Below are 25,197 nucleotides of genomic sequence, written 5' to 3'. Positions count from 1 at the left end.
AGGGAGTTACAGGGGGGTCGCAAGGTTGTTTTAGGGGGTTGCAGTATTGCCACCCTTACTTCTACGCTGCCTTCAGAGCTGGGCGGCTGGAGAGCGGCAGCTGTTGGCCAGGCACCCAGATCTGAAGGCAGCACCCTGCCAGCAGCAGTGCAGAAGTAAGGGTGGCAATACCATACCATGCCATGCCATCCTTTTCTGCTCTGCTGCCTTCAGAGCTGGGCGGCTGGAGAGTGGTGGCTGCTGACTGAGGGCCCAGCTCTGCAAGCAGCAGCAGGGCAGAAGTAAGGGTGGCATCCTTACTTCTGTGCTGCTGTTGGCAGCAGCTCTGCCTTCAGAGCTGGGATCCCGGCCAGGAGCCACTGATCTCCAGCTGTCCAGCTCTGAAGTAAGGGGAGCAGTACCACAACTCCCCCTACAACAATCTTGTGACCACCCACAACTCCTTTTTGCGTCAGGACCCCTACAATTACACCACCATGAAATTTCAGATTTAAATAGCTGAAACCATGAAATTTATTATTTTTTAAATCCTATGACCATGAAATTTACCAAAATGAATCATAAATTTGGTAGGGCCCTAACAGTAAGATACTATGTCTGATCTTTTCCCTCTCTGGCACTTTATTTCTGTAAGTTCATCTCCCCAGCAATTTGGTTTGTATGGTGCAATGTAGGAATGTACATATGAGAGAGAACTCTAAAAGTGGAAATTTCAAAAGTACCTAATCATCTTTAGATGTGTGTTCCTAAATCATTTGGATACTTCTGAAAATCCTATCCTCGGTTTTTTAATGTATATCTCCTGAGGATCTGGTTTTCAGGCAGAGATGCAATTGGTATTAATTTTTTAAATATTATGTTTATATTATGATCTTGTGTTGTATATTCTGAAGGTGGCTCAGTATGAAAGATGAAATTGTGGTCCATTTATTAATCAAGAAAACGGATTTCCTTATTTTCAAATACTCTTAAATTTGTAAGAAACAGATTGACTTAAAAATTTAAGCATATGTTTTGTGAAAGAGCTCAGTATCTAATGGAATATCAACACACACAAAGCAAGCAATGTGCACAAATGCATGTTATAGGAAAGGATACTCTCAACAGCTACCTGTGGGAATACCTATGCAATTAATACCTATTGTGTATTTCCTGGCATGATCTGCAGTTGAAATATCAACACATGAACATCAAAGTAAAGCAACACTGTGGAAAAAAATTAAAACATTAGCAAATCTTACCTGTCGAATTATACTTTTTACGCAACGGATAGGAAGGCCTTGATAGTTGGATTTGATTATCCATTTTAAGAGATGATGTCCAAGAACTTCGAAGACCATACAGACATCTGGGATTTAAATAAGGATAATTTTCAAAGTAACTTCTTATTTAGCTCAACCATAATACTTTTTTGCACTTGAGCTAAAGAGCCCAACGTCCCTCTAAAAAAAAAGTCCTCATGAACAGAATGAAAATCATAACATCATAGAAATGCAGGGCTGGCAGTAACCTTGAAAGATCATCTAGTCTATCAACCCAAACTGAGGAAGGGTTATGTATACTTAGATCATCTCTAACAGGTGTTGGTCTAACTTGTTCTTAAAAAACACCAGTGACAGGGATTCCACAACCTCCCTTGGTAACTATTCCAGTACTTAACTATCCTTATAGAAAGAAAGTTTTCCTAATATCTAACCTAAATCTTCCCTGCTGCAGTTTAAGTCCATTACTTCTTGTCCTATCCTCATGGGCATGGGGAACAACTGATCACCATCCTCTTTGTAACAGCCCTTAACATATTTGAAGACTTATCAGGGTCCTTCTCAGACTTCTTTTCTTAAGACCAAACATGACCATTTTTTAAAACATTTAATCACAGATTAAGTTTTCTAAACCTTTTATTATTTTTATTGCTCCACTCTGGACTCTCTCCAGTTTGTCCACATCTTTCTTAAAGTGTGGTCCTCAAAACTGGACACAATTCTCCAGATGAGGCCTCACCAGTGCACAGTAGAGTGGAACAATTACCTCCTATGTCTTACGTATGACATTCTTGTTAATATAACCCAGAATCATATCAGTCTTTTGCAACAGTGTCACATTGCTGGCTCATATTCAGTTTGTGAAGCCCACAGACACTAGTCTGCAGTACTACCATCTAGCCAGTTATTCTCCATTTTCTAGTTGTGCATTTGATTTTCCTTCCTATGTGTAGTTTTCGCTCTTGTCATTATTGAATTTCATCTAATTGATTTCAGACAATTCTCCAATTTATCAAGGTCATTTTGAATTCTATTCTTGTCCTCCCAGCTTGGCGTCATTTGCAATTTTATAAGTGAACTCTCCACTACATCATCCAAGTTATTATATTTGAATGGTACTGGATCCAGGACCTCCCTAGATATGTCCTCCCAAGTTGACCGCAAACCATCAATAACTATGCTTGGAATATGGTTTTTCAACTAGTTGTGCACCCTTCTTCTAGTAATTGCAGCTACACCACATTTAAAATCTGTGAGTTGGGAGGAAGACCTTCAAAGGGTAGATCTGTGACAGCTGTCTGCACCTCTCTGGGGAACCTGGAAAGGTGAAGCCGTGATGCTTTTCTCGTCACCACTGTCATTGCAAGAGAGTGTGCAGCTGTGTCTGCAGAGTCCAGAGAGGCTTGTAGCGCCGTATGGGCCAGAAGTTGTCCTTCCGTCACCAGTGCCTGGAACTGTTCCTTCTTCTCATCTGGTAGGTGTTGACAGAATTCCTGGAATTTGGAATAGTTTATGTGATTATATTTGGCCACAAGTGCCTCATATTTAGCAATATGGAACTGGAGTGCAGCGGAAGAGTATGCTTTACGACCAAAGATGTCTTGCCTCTTTCAGTCCCTGTCGTAGGGGGCTATCCTAAAGTGGTGTTTTTGCCCCTTCTCTTGTATTGCATTAACAATCCAGGGAATTCAGAGTAGGATGGGAAAAAAAGAAATTCCCCAGCCATACCAAGGACATAGTATTTCTTCTCTGCTCATTTGTAGGTGGATGGTATTGACTCTGGGGTCTACCAGATCACCTTGTTGGGGTCCAACAAAGCCTCACTGATTGAGAGTGCTATCTTTGCTAATGTAAAGGCCTGTAAAGTATCGAGCCACTTGTGCTGTTGCTCTCTGACTTCCTCCAGAGGGATCTGGAGAGAATCTGCAATCCTGCGGAACAGTTCTTGGAATGGTTTAAAATCATCCACCGATGTTGGAGGTGGTGGCATTATGACTTCATCAGGGAAAGATGAGAAGTGGGAGAATCTCTTCTTCCATTTCTTCCTCCTGTTCCTCTAGCGCTTCTGGTTCAGCATTAGGCGGTCTAGACACTGATGAAGATGGAAAGCATATTTGTCTCTGTTTCTATTCCGCGGATGGTTTGGGAAAGTGCACTCTATATGCACACAGCCCCTAGGTCCCAATAAGGCCAATGTGGGGCAACTGGCATGGGGGGTTGCATCCATGGGGGTCAGTACCAGAGACCTGGATAACTTCTGGTATCTGGATATTGAGAATGAGAAGATGTGTGTGGCTGCCCTTGATAGGAGGGTGGAGTGCACAGTGCAATGGAGTACTCCTCCTCCTCCTCTTCCTCATCAGAGAAGGGTGGTGTGGTCCTCAGTGATGAAGGGGAATGGCGGTGTGTCTCCGGGGAAGAGGCATGAACTGCAGGGAGCTTGTTACGGAAAAGTGGTGACTCTGGAGTATCAGATTTCAGAGTCGCAGCCATGTTAGTCTGTATCCACAAAAAGAAAAGGAGTACTTGCGGCACCTCAAAGACTAACAAATTTATTTGAGCATAAGCTTTTGTGAGCTACAGCTCACTTCATCGGACATCGAGCATCAGAGATGATCAAGTCTTGTGGGTACTGAAACTCCCGTGGTACTGGCAAGAGCATCATCAGCACTGGTGGCTGATACAGGTTGGGGGCATTGCTGGTGCTGAGAATGACTTCTCAGCAGTCTCTCAAGCGGCCAATAGGCGGTACCAAAGGTTTCATTGGTGCCAAGAGCTTGCTTGGTGCCGAAGGGTTGCTCAGTGTGAAAGACTTGGCTAGCACCAAGGGTTTGGTCAGTGCCGAAGCACTCAGAGTTATTTTAGTTGAGACGGTCGGTACCTATTTCAAAAGTCTTGCACTGTCCTTCTCAGTTCTGAGTGGCAGTGTTTGTTCCTGCAGTCCTGCCCATTTAGGGTCCTTAGACGTTCCCTAAATGCTGGTATTGGAAGTGCCTGGATGGTCACAGGCACGAAGTTTCACTCCTGAAAATGTTGAGGCTACTGACCTCACAAGGGAAGTCTTTCTCTAAGGCGGCTCCTTAAAGGGTGAACTAGTGGCACATTTCTTTTTTAATCTGAAGAGAACAGATTTTCTCTTGATGGTTTCAGAGTAACAGCCGTGTTAGTCTGTATTCGCAAAAAGAAAAGGAGTACTTGTGGCACCTTAGAGACTAACCAATTTATTTGAGCATAAGCTTTCATGAGCTACAGCTCACTTTATCGGATGCATACTGTGGAAACTGCAGAAGACATTGAGAAAACCTGGATTTGTGCTGGAAATGGCCCAACTTGATTATCATACACATTGTAAGGAGAGTGATCACTTTAGATAAGCTATTACCAGCAGGAGAGTGGGGTGGGAAGAGGTATTGTTTCATAGTCTCTGTGTATATAATGTCTTCTGCAGTTTCCACAGTATGCATCCGATGAAGTGAGCTGTAGCTCACGACAGCTTATGCTCAAATAAATTGGTTAGTCTCTAAGGTGCCACAAGTACTCCTTTTCTTTTTTCTCTTGATGGTACATAGCGAATGAGGTTGGCCAATGACTGTGCCAATGGTGGCTGACACATAGGAGAGGTATCAGGGCCAGGGTCTGAGACTGGTCACAGAGAGCTCTCCATTAGTAAAAGTTTTAGCTTCAGTTTTTTACATTTGAGGCAGTGGATACACTTTTGTATGACGAGCTCCGCACTGAGACAGCGTACACACTGTGAGTGCCCATCGCTCACGATGATGGCCTCACCTCTTGAACCCAGGGGATCTGGGTATAACCCCGAGAAAGGGAGGACTTCCCAATTGGGAAGGGTGCAGGAAAAAAGGAAACCTATGCTCAGGTAAAGAATAACAGGGAGGGAAGAGAAATGTAAAAAAATATTTTTTTTTCCAGGAGAGAGAGAAAAATAAAGGAAATTTCTAACATCTAGAAAATTATAACAGAAACACTATTACTAAAGGCTACAGATGTATGGCGGGCTCTGCTCAGGATTCCGTCCCAGACCAAAAGAGACTGAGAAAGGACTGAGGGTGGTTGGAGCGCACAGCACTATATAGAACAGCATTTCCCAAACTTTTTTGGCCGCGGAACACTTTTTAGCCTATTACGGAACACTTATAATATTATTTTGTAGTTGTTTTGTTTTCAAATATAAATTTGCATTATTTATGCTCAAATATATTTTATTTTATAAAACAAAGCAAAAATACAAATTTAAAATTATTTGAACTAACAATTTCTAACTGGAAAGCGCGTATAAAGTAGTACAAAAAACAAGTGCAAGAGTCAAAATTAAAAACAGTGTTCTACTTAAAAAAATATATCTTTTATATCTACACAAACACCAAACAAATTAGATTTTTACTAGGAAGATCTATTTTTATAAACAGAAATACAAATTTGGATTTAATGGGATTGGTGTTTCTGCATTTTTCTATCACAAATTCGCTTACTATTACGAATAATGCTGGAAAGTTGAATCCTCATGTCAGGCGCAGCATCAAGTCTATTCCTATATTTGTTTTTTGTTGCAGTATAATACGAAAATCTGGTCTCACACAAATAAGTTGTGGCAAAAGGAAGGAGCACTCGACCTGCACGTTTAGCCACATTAGGGTACTCTTCTATTAGGCTGCTCCAAAAATTATTCAGTGGAAGATCCTTAAACTTTTCTTTCAAATCAGAATCAGAAATTAAGTCAATTAGGCTTTCATAATCATGTGCAGTAAAGCTGACTGGTTTGGCTGTAATTACAAACAGATTTCGAACCCAAGCATTATCATCAGTAGTTGTAGGAAAATATTCTAATAAAGAGGCCTGCAAGTCACGTAAGTGCTGCAAAATGGTGCTGGAAACTTCTTCATGGACTGTAGAATGTACTTCAGTCAGAAATTCATGTAGTGTAGGAAAGCAGTTGAAGTTATTCTGTTCTACAGAAGATGCCCAGAATTCCAGTTTCTTTTTTAACGACGAAATTTTATCCATTGTAGTAAAAATGGTCACATTCTTTCCTTGCAGCGACAGATTAATTTAATTTAATTTTGCAAAAATATGCAGTCTCATTAGCCATAAGGAATTTGTCAGACAGTCATTAAATTTTCGTCCTGAATTATCTGAAGTGAAGAATACCAGTAGTTCACTACGAAGCTCAAAAAGCCTTACAAGCACTTTTCCTCTGGATAGCCACCTCACTTCCATATGTAAAAGAAGTGTTTTGTGCTGACTACCCATTTCCTCGCACAAAATTTTAAATAACCTGGATTGAAGTGGTCGAGATTTGACAAAATTGATAATTTGTACTGATTCATTGAGCACAATTTTCAGATATGCTGGTATTTTTTTTAACTGCAAGTGCTTGTCTGTGTAGAAAACAATGGTTCTTAATGCTTTCTGGTGCCACACTTATGATTCACATTACAGCTCCCTTCATCTTCCCGATCATTGCCCGAGCACCGTCAGTACATACATCAATACATTTTCCCTAACTAATTTCATGCTTTCTGATAAAATTGTTGATGCAGTTGAATATTTCTTCTCCAGTCATGTTGATTTGCAGAGATTCACATAAGAACAGGTCCTCTTCAATAATATTATTAAATGTATATCGGACAAATACTAGTAGCACAGCAAGTCCTGAAACATCAGTGGACTCATCTAGCTGCAATGAATACTCATGGCAAATGTTCAGTCCACAAACTAGCTCTTTTTCTATGTCATCAGCAAGATCTTTAATACGGCATGCAACAGTATTATTTGACAACTGTACAGCATCAATTTTTTTTTACCAGACTGCTCGTTCAACATGCACGTTACAATATCTTTCGCACAAGGCTTGGTAAGTGTTTCTCCAATACTGTGAGCTTCTCAGGCAAGCGTTATACGGTAATTTACTCAATAAGATGCCACTGTTGCACTTTTGTTGTCTGTTTTAGCAATTTTAATCATCGAAAGTTTACAATTTCCAAGTGAGTCACACTGCCTCTTGAAAAAACTTATATCTTTGTCTTTGTATTCAGCATGCTTGGTTTCCAAATGCCTACGAAGTTTAGCAGGAGCCAATGAACTGTTTGCTAGTATTTTGTTGTACACGACACACTGCGCATCAGGAACACCTTTATTTCCAACACACGTAAAACCGAAAGACAAATAACTTTCATCACACTTTCATTTCGGTCTTTTAACACCTGCTTCTTCTTGTTTTTGATATACTTTGGTGGAAATTCTTTCACCTTGGATAACTCACCAGTACTCTCAGATTTTTCAACAACAAAAGACTGCAATTGTTCATCCTCACTTTGAAGTGTCACAATATTTTGCTCATTTATTTCGGCCACAGTTGGAGTACCAGAAGAACTTGCTTTTCGTTTCAAAGTTCCTTCTTTTAGCCACAAATTCATGGTGATTAGGTTTAGTAACAACATTTAGAAATACTGATTTTTGTCAAATTTTGTTAGTTACAAATATTTATATTGTTTTGAGTGAAACTAGTTTAGTTGTGCTTACCGCACATACGGTAAAGACCCACCAGTTTGAAAGTGTTGAGTGAATATGTTATATTCAACATGGCGTAAAGAGAATGGTGTGTGCATACCGCTGCAGTTCGCGCAGCCTTGAGCAGAAGGGGTACAACGTCACTAACTGAAACGTGCCCGAAAGGGGTAGACATCAACATGCCTGCATGCCGCGTTCTCTTTAAGCCATTATAGTCAATACGAGATATATCAATAACCGGAAAAAGAGTTTTATGTTAAATTATAGTCATTCAAAAAGAGTTGTAAACTACGCTTCAAATTTGCCAAATTTAAAATTAAAAAAAATTTAAAGACCCTTTTTTAAAATTATGATTCTTTCATGGAACACCTGTTCACATCATGCGGAACACAATTTGGGAAACACTGATATAGACACTGCTCACAGCGTGAGACAGTGAGAAGCGCATATGCAGCCCAACAGGCACTGCTACCAAAGGTCGCCAATCCCAGGCACAGTGGAGCACCCATACGGACACTACTTGAAGAAGAACAAACATGATCAGCAAAGATAGTTCAGCAGCAGCAGGGAATCACCAAGCATATTAATGAGGATTGTTTCATTTTAGTGTCTCATTGAAATATGTCAAAAAAATCTATCAAGTCCAGGTGTGCTGGCAGATATTTTCTCAATAACATTTCTCAAACAAAAAAAAAAGAAAAAAAAAAAAAAAAGAGGTTAACATCTAATCAGTAACTCACTAAAAGGATCACATAAGCAACAAGAGAAACTTCGTGTACTTATACCTCTCAGTAGGAGAGGCATACCACCTTCTTCAGGAGCCAACTCGGGATCTCCCCACTGGCCTCCATCAGACAGGAGGAACATAACCTCACTATGCTCTGGGCTGGATTTCAACCAAAGATTTAGAGGTAAAAGGCTCCAGACCCTATTACCAATCCTCTAATCTACCCAGTCTTCCACGTTTATTATTTCCTATCCTTACTATATTTTACTATATGGCTTTTCATCAGAATCGTTACAGACTGTAATTCTAGAAAGCATCATAAAGATTCAGGTACCCAGTGTTTTTTATTTGTCACTCAGAATCTCTCCTCTAGCCAGTTACAGGAATTAAAGAACACTGCAGCCAATAACATATCTACATTTTATATTAATAAACAATTTAAAGGATAGGAACAAAATAACTGATTAGTTGATGATTCTTCCTTATCTAAAGTGAGTGATTACCCCTTCATTTTTAAGTTTCTCTATATATATTACAACAGTAACACACATTGGAATCTAATCTAATAATGTTTCAACATAAATTGCTTGTTTGTTTTTAGAACAAAATCTTTTTCAGCCTACACTAATTGAATGTACTGCAGGATTTATTATAATAATAAAATAATAATAATGAAGCACAGTACACTAACTAATGCACAATATGTTTCTTAACTATGTTATTTGGAAAGGTTAGACAAACCATGAACATTGGTCACTGTAAATAAAATTTCAATTTTTTAAAAATACCCTGTCTTCTGATGTTTTCGTGGGCAAGCCTGTTCATCAAGGAACAAATTTAAAATGTTTATCTTTTATTCTTCATTATATTTAGAACTATTAAGCTATTTTCATTAGGGAAAGCGAATTACACACTAATACAGTGCATGACTAAATGTCTCTGAGATGGTCTTAAATTTTACTTTTAAAAAAAATTAAAGAAAGCAGATTATTTTGAAAAATTACTCCACCCTGCATACACTAAGACATTAATGTATGAAAACTAAATACTCATTTGTCCTCTTCATTTTAATCTTAATATAAGAAGAATAGCCAAAAAAGGATACGTATTCCATTCATCCCTGAAATTTTGAAGTCATCAATTAACTGTACAACCATGTCTTTATTTGGATCGTTAGGATCACTTTCACGAACCTAAGCAAAGAAAGAAGATACTGGAAATAACTCATCTTCTTATAAGGGTAATACATTTTTTCTAAAAATTTAAGCAAGATTATAGAGCCTTACAAATAATGACAATGAAGTAATGTCATATATTTAGAAAACAGATTTAGGGAAAATAATGATGTTCGAAAGCATTTACTTCCATTGTATCTATACATAATTTACCATTATCAGTACTGAGCACTCAGTATAATACTCACACATCTGAGCAACTTAATTTCATCCAAGGCTGTCTCTGTATAATGCTGGGCACTTTTTACAACTTTCATTGCAACAAACCTCTTCCCCCTTGAAAATAACAAAAACTTATTCAACAAATGACCAGAGCTAAAAGATGTTATGAAGCATACTTCAGAGGATTATATCTGGAAAGTTTTGGTAATTTTATCTTAAAATTAAGGGGAAACTCCTAAATTCTCAATAATACAGTAATTAAAATATTTGACGTAATTTAGTGCATTATGACAGAGAATAACAATACCTTTAGAACTGTATTTTATGCATTGTTTCTACAATATTGAAATCACAGAATTATTAATATTTTAAATGATAATGACTTTAAAAGAAGAATTTCAATTCTATTTTACCATTTAATCAAAATACAATTAGGTTTACTATTAAGGATACAGGAGGAATAAAAACATTAACTTGTTCTCCAGCTCAAGAAAACATGTGAATTCAATAAGCACTGATAATTTGTTAAGAAAATAAAACTTAGACTTCAACTTCTGACAAGTTTTATAAAATACATCCTTAACCAAAAGGAGAAAAACACTGTGGACATCTCTATATACAGTTGTTTACCAAACAACAACAAAGACACAACAAAACACCTGGATAGCTTCAGCCTGTATCTAAAACAGCAGTTATTGCACATATAACAAATCAGCATTTACTTGATTAGAAATGGAAAAGAGAAAGTTTAAAGGCAAATATATGTATATATATATATATATATATATATGTAGATCTCTTACTGCATATCCCAGCATAGCCAAACTGTAGAGAAGTGTCCCCATCCTAGCTTCCTAATTACATGATACCGGCCATTGAAAAGATCTCCAATTTTCACGGGATGATAGCCACCTTTCAAAAAAAATAAAGAAGTACATTCAGAAAATAAGCAGATACTTCTAATTACCTGTTTATTCCTTTAATACCAAATACCTTTTAAAGTTGTCCTAAACTATAAATCAGGAAATTGCAGTAAGTTTTTTCTAAAATTAAAATATTTTGCCTCAAAAATGTTCTGCATCTTCTAAGCACATTCTTTACACACCCCCTTGTGGAAAATGTGGAGATTTCTGTACTTCTATGAAAATTATACGCCTCAGTTTACCAGCTTGATATTATTGTATTTGACTGCCCAGAGTTAAATCAGAGGAAGCTGTTAGGGAAAAACAAGTAGGAGACAAAACCTCCCAAGAGATTACCAAGGGTACTCAAGAGAACTATGGGGGCATCATTATTGGAAAATGCCCTCCTGCAAGACTTGTAGTTTTATTTTTCCCAGCCCCATGCCTAAGATCAAAGGGAACTAAACCATTAAAGACTCCAGCCTAGAGAGGAAGGAGGGTGAGCAGGCAGCACTGCCTGGAGGGGAGTATCCGACAGAGGGGCACTGAGGCTACCTCTATACTACAAGTGATACAGCAGCATGGGTGCAGCCTAGCTATGCCACTATAGCACGGCAGTGCAGGTGCTTCCTACATCGACAGAAAGGGTTTTTCCATCAATTCAGGCAATCCACGTCCCTGAATGGTGGTAATTCTTCCATTGACTTAGTCGTGTCTACACCAGGGGTTAGGTCAGCTTAACTATGGCATTCAGCAACATAGCTAGGTCAATCTAAATTGTAAGTGTAGACCAGATCTGAGAGAATCATAGAATCATAGAATATCAGGGTTGGAAGGGACCCCAGAAGGTCATCTAGTCCAACCCCCTGCTCGAAGCAGGACCAATTCCCAGTTAAATCATCCCAGCCAGGGCTTTGTCAAGCCTGACCTTAAAAACCTCTAAGGAAGGAGATTCTACCACCTCCCTAGGTAACGCATTCCAGTGTTTCACCACCCTCTTAGTGAAAAAGTTTTTCCTAACATCCAATCTAAACCTCCCCCACTGCAACTTGAGACCATTACTCCTCGTTCTGTCATCTGCTACTATTGAGAACAGTCTAGAGCCATCCTCTTTGGAACCCCCTTTCAGGTAGTTGAAAGCAGCTATCAAATCCCCCCTCATTCTTCTCTTCTGCAGGCTAAACAATCCCAGCTCCCTCAGCCTCTCCTCATAACTCATGTGTTCCAGTCCCCTAATCATTTTTGTTGCCCTTTGCTGGACTCTCTCCAATTTATCCACATCCTTCTTGAAGTGTGGGGCCCAAAATTGGACACAGTACTCCAGATGAGGCCTCACCAATGTCGAATAGAGGGGAACGATCACGTCCCTCGATCTGCTCGCTATGCCCCTACTTATACATCCCAAAATGCCATTGGCCTTCTTGGCAACAAGGGCACACTGCTGACTCATATCCAGCTTCTCGTCCACTGTCACCCCTTGGTCCTTTTCCGCAGAACTGCTGCCTAGCCATTCGGTCCCTAGTCTGTAGCTGTGCATTGGGTTCTTCCGTCCTAAGTGCAGGACCCTGCACTTATCCTTATTGAACCTCATCAGATTTCTTTTGGCCCAATCCTCCAATTTGTCTAGGTCCTTCTGTATCCTATCCCTCCCCTCCAGCGTATCTACCACTCCTCCCAGTTTAGTATCATCTGCAAATTTGCTGAGAGTGCAATCCACACCATCCTCCAGATCATTTATGAAGATATTGAACAAAACCGGCCCCAGGACCGACCCCTGGGGCACTCCACTTGACACCGGCTGCCAACTAGACATGGAGCCATTGATCACTACCCGTTGAGCCCGACAATCTAGCCAGCTTTCTACCCACCTTATAGTGCATTCATCCAGCCCATACTTCCTTAACTTGCTGACAAGAATACTGTGGGAGACCGTGTCAAAAGCTGTGCTAAAGTCTAGAAACAATACATCCACTGCTTTCCCTTCATCCACAGAACCAGTAATCTCATCATAAAAGGCGATTAGATTAGTCAGGCATGACCTTCCCTTGGTGAATCCATGCTGGCTGTTCCTGATCACTTTCCTCTCATGCAAGTGCTTCAGGATTGATTCTTTGAGGACCTGCTCCATGATTTTTCCAGGGACTGAGGTGAGGCTGACTGGCCTGTAGTTCCCAGGATCCTCCTTCCCTTTTTTAAAGATTGGCACTACATTAGCCTTTTTCCAGTCATCCGGGACTTCCCCGGTTCGCCACAAGTTTTCAAGGATAATGGCCAATGGCTCTGCAATCACAGCCGCCAATTCCTTCAGCACTCTCGGATGCAACTCGTCCAGCCCCATGGACTTGTGCACGTCCAGCTTTTCTAAATAGTCCCTAACCACCTCTATCTCCACAGAGGGCTGGCCATCTCTTCCCCATTTTGTGATGCCCAGCGCAGCAGAATGTTGCAGTGGCTGGCTCTCTCTCCCAGGCCACGACTAGGGGTGTCTAGGCTGAGTGGAACATACCCAAAACTTGTAAGGAAAGAATAAAGTTTAGGTAATATTCGTATGTGTAGGCCTTACTCATTATTTTAATACAAGACTTTGACTAGTTCATTCCTGTTGACTATTCAACAATACTTTGTTTTTAAAAGGCTGCAGTGTGTCACTGATATATTTTCTGATCACAAAGCTCCCAAGATAGAAGATTCCTGCAGGGACTCAATACAAATTGGCCCTGCTAAAGTAGCCACAGTGAGAAAGAAGGGTCCTGAAGCCTAGTGGCTCAGTCTAAGAATGGCAGAGTCTTGGGACTCCCCCTTAAATGAGGTGGAGGCCCAGGGCCTATCACTAGGAGGGATGCACTGAAGAGTAATACAAGGTAAGAGCTCACCCTGTTGTCCATGACACCCCATAACTGGGAACACAATGTCTTGATTTTAAAAATGCACTGTGGTAACTGATAAAAGATGTGTCTCATTCCCAAACCTTAGATTCTTACCCCTCAAGCAACAACAGATTTATTTATTTATTTTTACAGTCGCACTCCAAATCTGCATCACAGCAGATTTCTTCAAGAGAAAACCTAGAGCATATTTACTCAAAGCAAATACTGAAACTTTGCTATCTACTTCATATTCAAAGATAGCAGATACCTTAGACTTCTTAAGATAGGAAGCCCTGATCTTGCACATGTCTATGCACAGTTCAAAGGTTTTGTCTATAGCAGTCACCTATATTATTCATTTCATCATAAACATTTGGTCAACACACACGAATCCACTGCAAGACTAAATACCGATGAAGAAATCATCTTACAAACAAAACCAAAAAACTAGTTTGACCATTTAACTAACAGACCTAACTGCATAGCTTGAAGGCTAGAAACTGAAGATCTGGATAAATATTAACTTGCTTCCTAATAACTACAGAACTGGATTGCCATGGATTGAATTCATACCAATTCTCCATAAACTCTAAACTTTAAACTACTAGTTAGATAAAATAAAGATAGATCTCAAGAGACATATGCAGGATAGGGGAAAAGGGAGGAAAGAGCAATACCACTTCCTATTCCTGAAAAGATTTGCAGTTCTGAGAATTAAATCTGTTGACCTGACAGTCAAGATTACATACGTCACTAACACACAACTTACTAAATCATTTATTTTCTTATGAACACTCCATCTGTTGCATTAAAAATATGAAAAGTATGAAACATTATTCCCTGTGCAATCGTTCTCTTGGCAAAAGATACAATTTTCCTCATTGAAGTTTCAGAAGCTAAAAATATTTAAGACTCAGTTTTAGCACCTTTAAGTTACACAGCAAATCTCTGTAATTAAACAGGACAAAATGAAAAATGTCTGAAATATCTTACACCTTCCCTAATAGTCATCAGACATACCAAGGAACACAAATGGGTGCCCATTTTAATGTTTCTTTACACTACTGAAGTGGTATAAATGGGTCCTACTGTGATTATATGACAAAATAATTCTTCTCCCTAAATAATGTTGGATCATATTAAAGTATTTCTGTATTAAAATCACAAATGAGTTTGATTCCTCATAGTTTAAATTCCAGGGTATTACTAATTACGAGGTCTCTTGGTTTTTGGTACTGTTTCTCTCCCTCTCTGTGTGAAACTTGCAAGCTGCTAACTGTGTTAGTACATTCTAAGACAGAGTCTGTTCTCAAAGCAATTCTTTGTAACAACAACTACTCACACAGAGAGAGACTCAAAGCAGTACTCTGTAACAACAGAAACAGCACCCAGAGACTCCCAGCCCTTTTGTTGTATTCATCTCACTTTGTTAACAATTGTGATTAAAATAGAGATAGAGGATGTATGTGGATGGATGCTTGGTGAGGATAATAGCTGAATGATCAGGGAGGTGCCAGCCTAAGAATCCAGTGTTCGTCGGCTGAAGAAGGCGTCAAGTGGAAATAACCAGAGGACCCCTGGAGGGCAGAGTGGAATCCACCCAACAGCCTCAAGGATGGGAGAACCAAAGAACAAGATAACATCTGGCAGCACGGAACCATCAGGAATGTGCTATCTGCTGATTGATTCAGCAACAGCATGATGAAGCAATTCCCATAGACTGGCATAGGAAGAAAATCCTATAAAAATGGACTCTAGAAAGTAAGAACTTTGGGGTCTGATTCTGCAAACCAACTTCCAGGAGCATCAGATGAGCATCTGACAAGGCCCTGCTCCCTCCTCATGTCCAGGCCACCTGGCCAGTGGCTTGGCATGAGCAACTCTAAGGCTAGTAACTATGATAACAACCTTGTAGATGTGTGTGTGTGTGTATGAATGAATGTGCGAATAAATATGAAATTGAATGGAATGTTATAGCTATAACTGCTTACTATGATTCTTTCTGTATTCACAATAAATGTGGCATTTTGCCTTTTCCCCTTTAATAAGATCCTTCTGGTTTTTATTTTATTGGTATAACAATAAGATATGTGGTACACAGTATTTTGGCCCTTCTGAGGCACCAATAGGTGTCTCTCATGGACAGATAAACTGCCAGAGTCTCATTCAATTCAGGACTGTTCTCTTTTAGTAAAGGATCACATTATTAGAATAGTGCCAGTTTCATATCAAAATTTATTTTACCACTACATCACCCTCAAAACTATTACTGTAATAGAATTCCAAATGCTCTGCTTCTCTGTGAGCATTTTCCACAGCACGTTTTTCTGTTGCCCTAGGCCCCAGTCCTGCAGACTTGCACAAGGGTAACTTTACTCATGAGAGTAGTCAGTGACATCACCCACATATGCAAAGTTATTCCTTTTCATGTTTGAAGCACTGGGGTGCTAATTTGCAGTTCTGAAGCACCAGGTAACACCACTACTAGGAAAAAGGCATTTTGAATATTGGTGTCTCCTTTGCCATGATTAGTGGGATGTATTTCAACGCTTCATAGCGCAAAAAAAGATTATTTACAAAGCACTAGGTAAGAGAATTATAAATAAACGTTCATACAGAATTAGGAGGCGTGATAGGGGTGTTTACCCCACGCTCGCCCAAAAGGGGTTAATGGAGGTCATATGGCCAATAACCTATTAGGCTGAAGTCTGAGAGGAAAGCCCTAATTAGGGGAAGCTCATCTGTGCAGGTACAGATGGGGTTTCCATAAAGCCAGGGAGCTGAGAGCAGGAAGGTAGTCTGCAGTCACTTCCTGGGAGAAGGGGGTGTGTTTGGGGGCTACAGAGACAAGTAGCCCACATTTGCTCCCAGGGAGGAGGTAGAAGAGAGGCTGACTTCCTGGGGGATAGGAAGCAGACAAGGGTACAAGCAGCAAGGTAGGCAACTGAACAGACCTTGGCTGCATGTTGTGGGCCCGGATTCTCCTTCCTGCCACTGGGAAAGTGGCACCAGCAGGACAGTGAACTGCCTGGGTAACTGCAGGAGTGACAGAGACTCTGAAAGCCTATACTCTGGAAGGGGGTAATGCTGAGTTACCAGGCCAAAGGGCCGAGTCACAAAAAGGATACTGCAATCCCTGGAGCGAGAGAGGGGCTACAGACCAGAGGGAGAGATGGAGTGACAGTGTGTGACCCCTGGAAGGGGTGTCAATCTCCTGAGCTAATCCCAAGAACAGCCAGAAGGAGGTGCCAGCATAGTGGTGAGTGCGGCACTCCATCACAGTGGGGGTTTAATGAAATTGTGTACTTTTGGGTGGAAAAAACACCAGGATTTGTAAATATTCAGTGTATAAGTAGTACTGCTCAGATCATAATAAAAGCTCTGTTGTGCTTTTCAGTTCTCCACAGAAAATAATGATGTTTCTGATGAAACCGCTGAACGCAAGCATATGAAAGAGAGAGAGAGAAAACCAGAGAGATCATTATTCCTCAATGTCTCTTGAATGTATTGGTAATCGTAGCTGATGAATTCCACAGCTGTGTCGGGAATTAGCCCCTTTGTAAACCGAATGAATGGGAGACATCTCTGGAGGAGAAACTAGAAAATCAGAGAGACAAAGTATTCTAACTGATTGTAGTCTCTTGAGAGTAATCTCCAAATGTTTAAGGTTTTTCAGAAACAGGAGAACAGCAGCATCGTGGTTCATATATGCCCTCACAAATCAGGTAATTGGAATTTTGAGATTTAATTACATTTCTAGACAAGTGGACATTTAAAACAGGCCTGATCTAAAACCCACTGAAGTCAAGGGGAGTCTTTCCACTGATTTCACTGGGCTTTGAATCAAGTCTTCAGGGAACAGTGCCTGGTCTAATTAAATCCATTTCTTGCACACAAAAGAAGTTCCCCCCTTTAATGATATTACATCAACTAATGACCATGACCTCACTGAAAAATGTAAGAGGCCTAACTTAACTATACATATATATTAGGAAAAAGTACACTAGTCATGGTATTCTATGAACTATGTGGGCACTTTTAGATACTTTCATATTTTCTTTGTCTACTTCTTCAATTTCCATCAGTAGATACTTTTAGAAATGTTTTTCTGCCTCTTGTGTTATTTAATCAGAGAAGATAATCAGCCCCAATTCTATACTGATTGCCTAGGAGTACAATAAGGCTCGTCAGGTTGATAACTGCACTGTTTCACTTTAGGTTGCTAGTTCAAATCAATCCTAGCCTAGAGACTGAAAAAATCATTACCACCTGAGAAATGTTTGCTGGCCAATGTGAAATGAGCTAGAGACCCAAGTAAAGTTCTTAGTAGGTGCATTAACAATAAAATCAATTAGGCACTGACTACACACTTTTGTTGGCACAACTAGCAGAGGTTCATATGTTTAATGTTTATGGAAGTGGAATTACCTCCTCAGTCCTCAAAGCAGCCCCACCTCGGGATTTCAGATCAAAGTTGATTTACTGGAAAAGTATGGTAATATTTCACTTAAAACTTACTGAGGAGCCTCAGATGGTTTTGAGGATGGAGTTAAGAGAAGAAGAGACACACTAATGGAACATGGTAAGTTCCAATTTTTATATTCCTCCCCCTTAATATGAGGTATGGGAACGTTAACAGAAACAGAAAAGGTAGCAAAAGGTGAATATGTGATGCTGGCAGACCAGGTCATGTCAGAGACTATTCAGGTCAATTCACTTGTGTATTATTATAGATCAAAGCGATTAGTGTTTTCAGTGTTTAAACTTCATAAAACTAATGGGATGTTACATGCATTGTTTTCACTTTTCTGTTCCGGTTATAATGTAATAACAAACATTTACATTATGTATACCCCATAACCACATAACTCATCAGACATCAAAGAGGTCTTGTGGAATGTTAATGAAGGACTTTATCAGAAAATGTGCTAATTCCAAAGCAAATGGCCACTGTGGTGATGACCTGAGGTCAGAGATTCAAAGTGCATTCCTCACCCATTGTCATCAAAGGAAAAGCCCATGTGGGTAGAGACACTGTCAGCTTGTCTTCTGACAGAAGAAGATATAAGAATGGATTCCAAGAAAGATCCTTTATCTCTGAACTGTTTGGATTTTTACAGGGAAGTGTGCCAGATGCAAACTGGAGATCCCAAAGACAATCTGGGTACCTTGAAAGACTTTTGGGGAACTGGCAATTTATTACAGTTACAAACGGTGACTCACCTGTACACATATTTTACCTACTTTAATCTCTCAATAACTCTCATTCTTTTTTCTTAACTAATAAACCCTTAGTTAGTTTATTATAGAATTGGCTGCCAGCATTGTCTTTGGTGTAAGATCCAGAGTACCAATTGATCTGGGGTAAGTGATTGGTCTCCTGGGATTGAGAGAAACCGATGTGGTGTGATTTTTGTTTTAAGTGACCATTATTGCAAGACAGGCTAGAGAGTCTATGGGGAATTTCTGTGACTCTATGGTAAGACTGATCCAGGATAGTGATCCAGGAGTTCACATTTGTTACTGGTGTGATGAAATCTAATTATAAAATATACCACTAGTTTGGGGTGTCTGGCTTGTTTTCTGACAGTCTGCCTTAAGGCAGGCACTCACAGCTGTGAGCCACTCCAGCATACTCTCACGCTAATAAAATTACTTACAAACAAGTTAGGAATCAATATAAGCAAAACAGACAGTTACCTTTTCCAGAACTGGTGTTCTTTGAGATGTGTTGCTCATGTCTATTCCACAATAGGTGTGTGTGCTTGCCACGTGCACCAGTGCCGGACGTTTTTCCCCTAGCAGTACCCGCAGGGGAGGAGCGCTCGCTGCGGTCCCTGGAGTGGTGCCTGCCTGGCGCGGTATAAGGTAGCTTCGCGCTCCTCCCACCCTCAGTTCCTTCTTGCTGCACAACTGTGACAGATGGGAAGGAGGGTGGGATGTGGAATAGGCATGAGCAACACATCTCAAAGAACACCAGTTATGGAAAAGGTAACTGTCTTTTCTTCTTCGAGTGATTGCTCATGTGTATTCCACAATAGGTGATTCCAAGCTATATCTGTTGGAGGTGGGTAGGAGTTCACAAGTTCCCAGGACGAAGGACAGCCCTGCCGAACCCGGCGTCATCCCTGGTTTGGGGGACAATTGCATAGTGCAAGGTGAACATGTGAATCAAAGACCACGTGGTAGCCCTACAAATGTCTTGGATGGGGACGTGGGCCACGAAGGCAGCCGATGATGCCTGTGCCCGAGTCAAGTGTGCCCTCACAATGGGTGGTGGGGAGACACCCGCCAGCTCATAACAGGAACGGATACACGAAGTGGAAAGCCGCTGAGTGGAAATCAGCTGGCCCCTCGTGTGCTCAGCCGAGGCGATGAACTGTTACGAGGACTTTCTGAAGAAGCCTGGTCTGCTCAAGGTAGAAAGCCAGAGCCTGCCGCACATTGAGCGTGTGGAGACGGCGCTCCTCACTGGACACGTGAGGCTTGGGGCAGAGGACCGGTAGAAAAATGTCCTGACCCATGTGGTAGGAGGAGACCACCTTTGGGAGGAACGTGGGGTGTGGGCAAAGTTGGACCTCGTCCTTATAGAAGACCATGTACGGCAGCTCGGAGCTCAGGGCCATGAGCTCCAAGACTCGCCTGGCCGACGTGACTGCAACCAGGAAGGCCACCTTCCATGAGAGGTGAGACGAGGAGCACCTGGCCAGTGGTTCAAACGGGGCCCCCATGAGATGAGCCAACACCAGGTTTAGGTCCCACTGCTGGACTGGGGGTCTAGAATACAGAAAAAGACGGTCCAAACCCTTAAGGAACCGGCCAGTCATAGCATGGGAAAATGCCATGTGCCCTTGCACCAGCGGATGGAAGGCCGATATGGCTGCCAGGTGCACCTTGACTGATGAGGGCGCCATGCCCTGGGCCCTCAGGTGGAGGAGGTAATCAAGGATAAGCTGCATCAGGGTGGCCAAAAGGGAGACACCCTGGTCTGCCGCCCACCTAGAAAATCAGGACCACTTTGCCAAATAAGCGCGGCGAGTGAAGGGCCTTCTACTTTCGAGGAGGATGTGCTGAACCTGTTCTGAGCACATCCTTTCCTCTCCACCTACCCAATGAGCAGCCACGCTGTGAGGTGAAGAGCCGCCAGGTTGGGATGGAGGAGGCGGCCCTGGTCCTGAGAGAGCAGGTACCGGCAGAGCGGCAAATGCCACGGCCATGGCAGAGCTACCGCCAGTCCCGTGAGGGTCCCATACCAATGCTGCCTAGGCCATGCCGGGGCAATCAGGAGGACCCGGGCCATGTCCGTCTTTATCTTCTCCAAGACCCTGCTGATTAGAGGGACCAGGGGAAAGGCATAGGCATAGAGAAGCTGGCCTGACCAGGACAGGATAAAGGCATCAGAGATAGCGCCCCTCCGGAGCAGAGCCAGGGGCATCACTGGTTCTGCTGAGTCGTGAATAGGTCTACTTGGGGAGTTCCCCACCTTCAGAAGAGCCGGTGGGCCATTTCGGGGTGGAGGGACCAGTCATGTTGCGAGGAAAAGTCCCTGCCCAAGCAATCCACCCTCTCATTCCAGGTGCCCGGTAGGTGGAAGGCCTTCAGGTGGATGTCATGGGCTATACAGAAGTCCCACAGCCTGAGGGCTTCGTGGCAGAGGATCAGGCCCTGCCTTGCCTGTTGATATAAAACATCGAGGCCGTGTTGTCCGTGAAGACCCTGACTACCTTGCCCTCCAGGTGTGAGCGGAAGGCCATACACACCAGCTGCACCACCTTGAGCTCCTTGACGTTTATATGTAGGGTCAGGTCTTGAGCTGACCACAGGCCTGGGGTCTGAAAATTCCCCACATGGGCCCCCCAACCCAGGTCCGACGCATCGGACACCAGCTCCAACGACGGGGCCCTGTCCCTGAACAGGACCTCTTGGAGCATGTTGTTTGGGGCAGAACACCACCGTAGGGAGGTGATCACAGTGTCTGGCATGGTGAGGACCTTGTCCATCCTGTCCGTGGCCTGGGAAAACTTAAAGGCCAACCAGAGCTGGAGGGGCCTCATCCTGAGTCTGGAGTGATGGACCACATACATGCACGCTGACATGTGACCCAAGAGCTACAGGCAAACCCTGGCTGTTGTCACCTGGAATCTTGTGACCGAGTCGATGAGACCTTTCAGGGTCTCGAATCTGTCTGACGGGAGAGAGGCCCTGGCTGGCGCTGCAACCAGGAGCGCCCCAATAAACTCTACGCGTTGGGCCGGGACTAACATGGACTTGGTGTTGTTTACCAATAGGCCCAAGGCAGTGCTCGTGGACAGGAGGAGCACCATGTGATCCCTCACCTGCGACTGGGAGGTGCCCTTGACAAGCCAATTGTCCAGTTAGGGAAATATCTGGACCCCCCACCGTCTGAGGTAGGCCGCTACCACCGAAATGCATTTTGTAAACACCCTGGGGGCAGTGGACAGACCAAATGGGAGGCCCGTGAATTGGTAGTGATTCCATCCCACCACGAAACAGAGGAAGCGCCTGTGCCCCTCGAATATGTGGATGTGGAAGTATGCGTCCTGTAGATCGAGGGCAGTGTACCAGTCCCTGGGATCCAGGGAAGGGATGATAGAGGCTAGGGAAACCATGCGGAACTTGAGTTTTACCATGTACTGGTTCAGACCTCACAGGTCCCGGATGGGCCTGAGCCCCCCTTTGGCCTTTGGGATAAGGAAATAACGGGAGTAATACCCCTTGCCCATGAACTCCTCGGGCACCGCCTCTATTGCTCCTAGTCCTAGGAGCCGCCCCACCTCCTGCTCGAGCAGAGGGACGGGGGAGAGGGGTGGTTGGGCGGGAAGGAAGTAAGCTGGAGGGTGTAACCCCAGGAGATGGTGTTGAGGACCCATCGGTCTAAGGTTAGCTGTGACTATTCCAGGAGGAAAGCACACAACCGGTTGGAGAAGGGGAGCTTTATTGGGGGTCGATCCCTGATGAGGACTGGCAGGGTGCCCCCAAGCATCCCGTCAAAAGCGCCTTTTCCCTGCCTGCTTGCCCTTGGAGGACCCAGGTTGAGGGGCAGGCCAAGTCTACCTCTGAGGGAGTCTCTTATAGTCCCGCTGCCTCTTATGGGTGGCCTCATACTTCGAGAGGACGGCCTGGGCAGGAGTCTGCTGAGGCTTGAACTTAGGTTTTGCTGGAGCCGGGACATAGAGGCCCAGAGTCTGTAGGGTCGTACAGGAGTCCTTCATGCCATGCAGCCCTGTATCTATTTCCACCGGAAACAGAGCTTTCCCATCAAACAGGAGATCCTGCATGGAAGACTGCGCCTCACTGGACAGCCCAGAAAGCAGGAGCCATGACGCCCGGCTCACGGACACCGCGGAGGCCATGGATCGTGCAGTCGTGTCCGCAGCATCTGAGGCTGCCTGAAGGGATGCCCTAGCGGCCACTGCCCCTTCCTCCATTACTGCCTTGAACTCCTTCCTATCGTGCTCCTGGAGAGAGTCCTCAAACTTGGGCAGGGAGCCCCACAGATTGAATTCATACCAACCCAGGAGAGCCTGATGGTTTGCCACTCATAACAGGAAGCTCGAAGACAAATACATTTTCCTTCCGAAAGAGTCCAGTATCTGAGAGTCTTTGTTCTTTGGGGTCGGGGCTGGCTGACCCTGCCATTCCCTGTGGTTGACCAACTCGACCACCAGGGAGTTGGGCGCCAGGTGGGTATACACGTACTCATGCCCCTTAGTAGGTACAAAGTATTTGCGTTCCGCTTTCTTAGAGATGGGGGCCAACGAGGCCGGTGTCTGACATGGGGCATTTGAAATCTTAGCCACCTCTTCATGGAGGGGCAAGGCCACCCTACCCAGTGCCGACCGGGACAGCACGTTAAACAGGGAGTCTGAGGGTTCCTCCATCTCCTCTGCCTGGAGGTGGAGGCTTGCTGCCACCCTTTTCAAGAGTTCTTCATATGCCCTGAAGTCCTCCTGCAGGGCAGAGGGGGGCGGGGCAGCAACCGCCTCCTCCGGGCGGGGTGAGCAGGCCGGTGCGCTACTCCGGGTATCGTCCAGCACCGGAGAGTCTACCATCTGGTCGGTGCCGAGGACGTACGTCCCGCCGACTCCTTTCTCGGGGGTCTGGAGAGGGAGGCCGATGGTGCTTCCGAAGCTCCGGCCACCTAGCGAGCTTCCACCAGGGGCTGTGCCGGAGGTCAAGGTGCCCACCGGTACCATTGGGCCGGCCACAACACTCAGTGCCACTGCACCTGCTGTGGAACCGGCGGGGCCAGCTGTTCGGGTTGGCTGGCCTGGCCCATTGAAGGACAGCTACGAATGGAGGCCGGGCTGGTGTAAGATCTATTGCTGTCTCTGGACCGTGAGGAGCGGCAGTGCTGGGATCTACATCAGCCACAGGACCGCAATCTCAGCATGGAGGACCAGTACCAATGGTAACAGCTGCTCTGCGAATGGCCTCGACAGGCAGATCCGCGACGGCGAGACAACAGCGATTGATGCCCAGGGCTGCGATGTCTTGGCGGAGACTTGGAGCAGGAGTCCGAGCGGGAATGGCATCGACAACCATGCCGTGACCGACTGCGGTACCCCCTCCGAGATGAGGACTGTTGGCGACGCCTGCTGCGGTCCCGTCGATATTCACTCCTTGAGGACGAGCGGTGCCGAAAGTCCCAGATGGACGGAACCCAGCCAGACAGTCTGGTCAGCATCGAGGGTGATCCACATGGACTCTGCCCCAAATGGTCGCTGGGTAGTGACCGGCGTCGGGAACATTCCCTTGACTAAGACCGGTACCGGGCCGGAGGCAACTGCGGAGATTCCAGCGACTGCTTGCCTCTGGAGCGTGGGGCCGACATCAGTAGCGCTCCGGGCACCAGCATGGACATAACATCCTGGGCCGCCTAGAGGGCTTCAGCTGTGGACGGCACCCAGACATCCAGAGAAGCCTGTTCTGAAGGGGCCGGGCTACTCTGCTCAATGTGAATTGGACTCCTGGGGCCCGGTGGGGATCGAGGACTGCCCAACATGGGCCTAGCCTCTGTCCCAGACTTTCCTCGGTGCCACTGTGAAGAGGGAGTCTTTCTGGCCCTCTTGGTGTGCCCCGTGGACTGGGAGCGGTGCCCACTGGTCAATGGCACCAGAGGGTCGCCGCCTACTGACGCTGTGGTGCCAGGTACTGGTTCAGAGTGGCGTGATGGAGTTGGGGTCAGCGCCGACTCCATCAGGATGGCCCGGAGCCTAATGTCCCTCCAAGGTGTAAACAACTTGCAAATCTTGCACCTTTCGCTGATGTGGATTTCTCCCAAACAGCGCAAACAGTCTGCATGCGGGTCACTTCTTGGCACAGAATGCCTACAAGAGCCGGATGACTTAAACCCCGGGGCATGCCCCGGCCCGGGCTCACTGACTAACTAAACTAAACTAACTACAGGTACTAACACTGAACGAATGAACAGTTCTGGGAACGAGCTACAGCAAAGCTGAAGCAGAGTAGTTCCGACACACCTTCTTTGGC

The 25,197-nt window shown here is 44.0% G+C and overlaps 1 protein-coding gene across 11 annotated transcripts in view; it reads right to left on the bottom strand.

The window, feature by feature from the left end:
• Positions 1–25,197, bottom strand: part of SRPK2 (SRSF protein kinase 2) — a 310,240-nt gene that overhangs the window by 98,673 nt on the left and 186,370 nt on the right. For 10 of the 11 annotated variants that reach the window (XM_073328503.1, XM_073328508.1, XM_073328505.1 and 7 more), the window contains 4 exons: positions 10,718–10,826; positions 9,941–10,028; positions 9,623–9,710; positions 1,242–1,348 (listed from right to left, as the gene is read on the bottom strand). In XM_073328503.1, coding sequence (XP_073184604.1) covers positions 1,242–1,348; positions 9,623–9,710; positions 9,941–10,028; positions 10,718–10,826 — 392 coding nt within the window. The remainder of the gene's footprint in view (positions 1–1,241; positions 1,349–9,622; positions 9,711–9,940; positions 10,029–10,717; positions 10,827–25,197) is intronic. The other variant, XM_073328514.1, reaches the window with a different exon arrangement.

This window comes from Lepidochelys kempii, chromosome 1, assembly GCF_965140265.1.
Source record: "Lepidochelys kempii isolate rLepKem1 chromosome 1, rLepKem1.hap2, whole genome shotgun sequence".
Classification (NCBI taxonomy): Eukaryota; Metazoa; Chordata; order Testudines; family Cheloniidae; genus Lepidochelys; species Lepidochelys kempii.
The sequence above is the reverse complement of the archived record's forward strand: the minus strand, read 5'-3'. Positions and strand labels throughout refer to the sequence as shown.